This window comes from Gadus morhua, chromosome 22 (assembly GCF_902167405.1).
Source record: "Gadus morhua chromosome 22, gadMor3.0, whole genome shotgun sequence".
Classification (NCBI taxonomy): Eukaryota; Metazoa; Chordata; class Actinopteri; order Gadiformes; family Gadidae; genus Gadus; species Gadus morhua.
In genome coordinates, this window is record NC_044069.1 from 7,933,821 (window position 1) to 7,938,820 (window position 5,000).

At 45.9% G+C, this 5,000-nt stretch overlaps 1 protein-coding gene across 1 annotated transcript in view; it reads right to left on the minus strand.

Moving 5' to 3' along the window:
* Positions 1 to 5,000, minus strand: part of grhl2b (grainyhead-like transcription factor 2b) — a 17,298-nt gene that overhangs the window by 10,830 nt on the left and 1,468 nt on the right. Inside the window, exons 2-7 of the mRNA XM_030347951.1 lie at positions 3,557 to 3,746; positions 2,531 to 2,598; positions 1,822 to 2,236; positions 1,311 to 1,372; positions 918 to 1,074; positions 246 to 357 (exon numbers count right to left, since the gene is read on the minus strand). Coding sequence (XP_030203811.1) covers positions 246 to 357; positions 918 to 1,074; positions 1,311 to 1,372; positions 1,822 to 2,236; positions 2,531 to 2,598; positions 3,557 to 3,746 — 1,004 coding nt within the window. The remainder of the gene's footprint in view (positions 1 to 245; positions 358 to 917; positions 1,075 to 1,310; positions 1,373 to 1,821; positions 2,237 to 2,530; positions 2,599 to 3,556; positions 3,747 to 5,000) is intronic.

Genomic DNA, 5,000 nt, shown 5'->3' on the forward strand with positions numbered 1-5,000 from the left:
CCGCAAGGAGGGTCCGCAAAGACGTCATTGGTCCGTAACCCCCCTTGCATTGCGTTAACGTCCTCTATCTTTTGGATAAAAGCCTCTTGAACAACACTGTGTTTTTAATGTTGAAATGTGAGTAAGTTGATATAATGTTTTTTGATGTTATGTTTCTACTGTTTACATTTCCCGTTACCCTGCTGGGAGACACTAGAGTTTCTCTGACTACGCTAAAACCGCGAGGGCCAGCGCCGATGCCTTACCGATGTCCAGGACCCTCTGTTTGGCGGTGTGCTGCCTGGAGTGCCAGTACTTCCAGTACTTCAGCTGCTCGTCCCGGTTCTTATCCTCGCTGAACACCACCATGATGACGCTCTGGAACACGTCAATAACTGTAAGCTACTTCGAACGGCTGGCTGGCCAGTGGATAATAGCCTCTTGACAAGGCTAGATCATCTTTTAGTTCCCTATTAACCTTTTCTCTCCTCTGTGACGTTGCTTTGCTTAGTTGGTGGCTGTCTCCGAGAAAAAGTAATATCATATGAAGTCGCTATGGTAGGTGTTCACAATAACTATAGCGATAATAAAACAGTTAACCCCAGCGGGGGTGTATAGAACAAACATAAACTGTGTTATAAGCGAACAGTGTGTGTGCCAATCATCCCGTTTCAAGAAGTTACTTCAGTGTCTTCGCTATACTTTTAAGTGTGTTTAGAGTGGCATACTTAAGGGGACTTTTTAGTGTATTTGATGAACTTACGGTTACCTTTCAGCGTGTTTGATGTACTTAAGATTCCTTTCAAGTGTGTTTGCTGTGCCTCAGGCTACATCTGAGTGTGTTTGATATGCCTGAGCCCTGTGAGGGGGTCTTAGGGTCGGGGCTTATCACCTAAGCAAGGGGGGACTCAAACTTAATTGGCTTATCCACAACTCACCCGGACTTTGCTGATTGGGTGACGCAGCCGCTTGTTGACGCCCAGCTCGTTGAGGGTGACGGCGTAGAACTGGCCCTTGTTCAGGTATGTCATGGGCCCCTCCCCCTGCTTCTGCCGTAGGGACCGTGTGGCGTCCAGGGTGTATTGGAAACTGTCACTGTTCACGTGCACAAGGGTGGGCACACACACACAGACACACACACACACACACACACACACACACACACACACACACACACACACACACACACACACACACATTCATACGAAGCACAACTGATTAAGTAAAATAAAAATATATATAAAATAACTAAGCAGACTAGAAAATATTACAAAAGAATAAAATATTTTATGATACATTTATTTAGTTTGCTATGGTGGAGAGTGACTTACACTCGTTCCTGGTGGAACAGGAAGTCCCCATCGTTGGGCATAGAGGAAGGGTTGTGGTACTTCTGTTCAGGAGGGAGACACACAAGGGACAAAACAGAAAATGATGACAATTAGTCAAATTAGGAAAAAATAGAACGGCTATATGCAAACAGTATAGCCAGGCCCTTCAGCCAGTACAGCACATCCACAAAATCTTCCTAGACAAAACGTTGGCAATACAACTGACCCTGCTCTTAAGGTGAAAAGCTCCCCAAATGTCCACGATAAATTATGAATTAATAGTGACAGTAAGTGACTAAACAGTCATGTACTGCTCTCATTCATCTCCCTCACTCTGCAGCACCGGTCTGTGTAGTTGTTCATCCGTTGTGACAACACTGTGTGTTTAAATGGCCTACTTAAGTGGACCAACTGGATTAAATAGACAAAACACACACACTCCCTCCCTCCCCCTCCTCCCCGTCCTCCCTCCCCGTCCGTCCGTCCGTCCGTCCGTCCGCCCGCCTCTCACCATGTTGCCGTCCTCCTCATAGGGACTGTCGGGGGAGCTCTGCTGGAGGTCCTTGGTGTAGCTCCCGTGGCCCCCCGCCGTGGCCACCTCGTAGGGGCTCTGCTCGTAGATCACCCTCGCCGAGTCCTCCCCCCCGCCGCCGCCGCCGCCGCCGTCGCCCCGGTAGTGGAGCCCCGCCCCCATGAACACCGGCGCGTACACCTCCGCCTTCACCACGGCGACCGCCGCGGCCCCGCCCTCCCCCCCTCCCCCTCCCCCTTGCACCACCCCCAGGGAGATGAACTGCTCCCGTTTGCTGTCCAGGTGCTCGGTGCTGATGGACAGCACCGGGACGGACTTGAGGACCTGCACCCGGTTGTCCATGGTTACCCCCGCCTCCTCGTCATTGTTGCCGCCGTTGGTCGATTGCCCCGTCCTACCCAGAATGCATTGAGACAGGATATGAGGATTTTGATCATGGTGTATGTGTTTTAATCACCTGTTTGCCAGTTATTATTAAGGCGATGCACCTGGAATAAAATTACAAGGATGGCTTCCACAAATTCTAAAACAAAGGTTTCTGCAGTCTGTGAAGATATAATACAGCTTCTGCAGCTACTAAGAGAGATCCAGGTGCGATCGTCATTATATACGGATATAATAAAGAAGCTTTTGAATGTGGTTTTATATCTCAAGTGATGGACCAATCACAGCCTCTGGGGCCACTGACCTCTTCTCCTGCTCTTCTGTGATCTCAACGACCTTTGCGACGGGCAGCAGTCTCTTTTCTTTTGGCACCTGGAAGGATGAATGAAACAAAGATAATATTGTTATCCTCGTCCATATATGGTCAGCCCATGCACTGTAGCAGATCTATGATTGGTCAATCCATCAATAACTATGAGTCAAAAATTTATTTTCGATATTACTCAATTGCATTATTGTATTGTATTATTCAAACCCTAACATGTTTATTTGAATGTCGGTTTATTTGACTCTTTGATCTTTTGATATTTATGCGTTTATGTAATTATGATAATAAAAACACAAAATATATGGTCTGTCTGCAAGGTTTTGAGTTGATCTGATTGGTCAGATCTTGCAGTAGTCTAGGAGCAGTCTTGTGACTTTTAAACAAAGGTTTTTAATGAATGAAGACATCTGATTTGAAGCTATTTAACAAATTAAGACACCTGATTGGAAGGTTTTTAACGGGTAAAGACATCTCAAGTTTGGATGGACCTAGTAGAAGTCCTAGTGTTGTCCTAGGCCTTAAATTAAAGGTTTTTAATTAATGAAGACACCCGATTGGCAGGTGTTAAATGAACAAAGGCCTCTGATTGGACGGACCTTGATGTAGTCGTAGAGCAGCCCTAGGTCTTTAAATAAAGGTTGTGAGCTGTTTAACGAACGGCGGCCTGTGATTGGACTACCTTGTAGAAGTCGTAGAGCAGCCCATTAAATATAGGATTGTGAGGTGTTCAACGAGCGGCGGCCTGTGATTGGACTACCTTGTAGAAGTCGTAGAGCAGCCCTAGGTCTTTAAATAAAGGTTGTGAGGTGTTTAATGAACGGCGGCCTGTGATTGGACTATCTTGTAGTAATCGTAGAGCAGCCCATTAAAGAAAGGTTTGTTAGGTGTTCAACGAGCGGCGGCCTGTGATTGGACTACCTTGTAGAAGTCGTAGAGCAGCCCTAGGTCTTTAAATAAAGGTTTGTGAGGTGTTTAACGAGCGGCGGCCTGTGATTGGACTACCTTGTAGTAGTCGTAGAGCAGCCCCAGGGCGTTGGCGCTGTCCTCGTCCCCGTTGATGCTCATCATGGCCTTGGTGGCGGCGGTGAGCGGGTTCTCCAGGTACGAGCGCCACGCCTCGTCCTCGCTGGTGAACGCCCGCCGCACCCCCGCGAACGAGCTCTCGTTGGGCACCACCACCACCAGACGCTTGCTGCAGCACACACACAACGAGCCGGAAGGTAAGCGCACGTATGTGCACACGTATGTGCACACGTATGTGATGGAGGAGTGATGCTGGGGTGACGCACTGCATGCATGATAGCATGTGAGCCCCGGGTGAAGTAAGGGCGCAAAGAGAAGTGAGTGACACAACATACTGCATACACTTACACACATATATATATGCATATTAACATACATATACACATATACACCCACACACACTAATGCATACATACACATACACATTCACATACACACTTACAAACACAGACACCCGTATGCACATACACTTGCACATTCACATATAAACCAAAACAAACACACATAAACATGCACACATTCACTAACTTGCACACAAAAAATACTTTACATTACGCAATAATCAGGCCATTGAGTGACATGCTTGGAGAGACATTTTGACGTAGCTGGGGAGTTATTGATCGTTGGGCGCTTGTGGTACAATTGTTGTGTACTGTCAATTTTAGACACACTTGTTTTACATAATTTCCCAAACACAAAGGAACAGGAAGTGGTACAAAAGTTGTGAGGTAGTATGTGTGCGGTTTTCTGTGTCCTTGTGTGCGTGCATGCATGAGTCTGTGTTCGTGTGTGCATTTGGCCTTTATGGTCTTGTAGTAGTCCCACTTAAGTAAAGATCATAGGCCAGTTAAACACACAGTGTTGTCACAACAACTCGGCCATCAGAAGGCAAGCCCCCACAACCTAGCCGTGTTTCCGGGTAGAAGATCAGGGTCAATTAGCGCTAACACCTCTGTGAAAGCCAAATACAGAGTACACTGACACAAATGTATTGAATAGTATATGATATGAATAAATATAAATAAATAAATAAATATAGCCCATTTTTTATCCAAAGCCTCCTACAAGTGTATAGTACATTCCTAGCAAGGGTGGGAATCAAATTTTAAAAATGTCTACCAGTCTTCTGTTCTTCTAATCCTATCATCTACACTAATCTCTCCATTAAACGCAACATAATTTAATCTTAAATGTTATATTATTTAACATATTATGCATTTTGTCCTTCTGTGCCGCCAACCTTGCCAACATTGAACCACTCTTTGTGTATGTCTCGCCTAACACACACACACGCTACGGAAGATAAAACACATTTCAACAACTGTACTGTATGTAGAGCAGACCAACATTCAAAATGATGGTCCGCCTCTGTTTGCATGTTGTCACGTGATGGACAGGAGATAACCAGAAGAACTGCATGCAA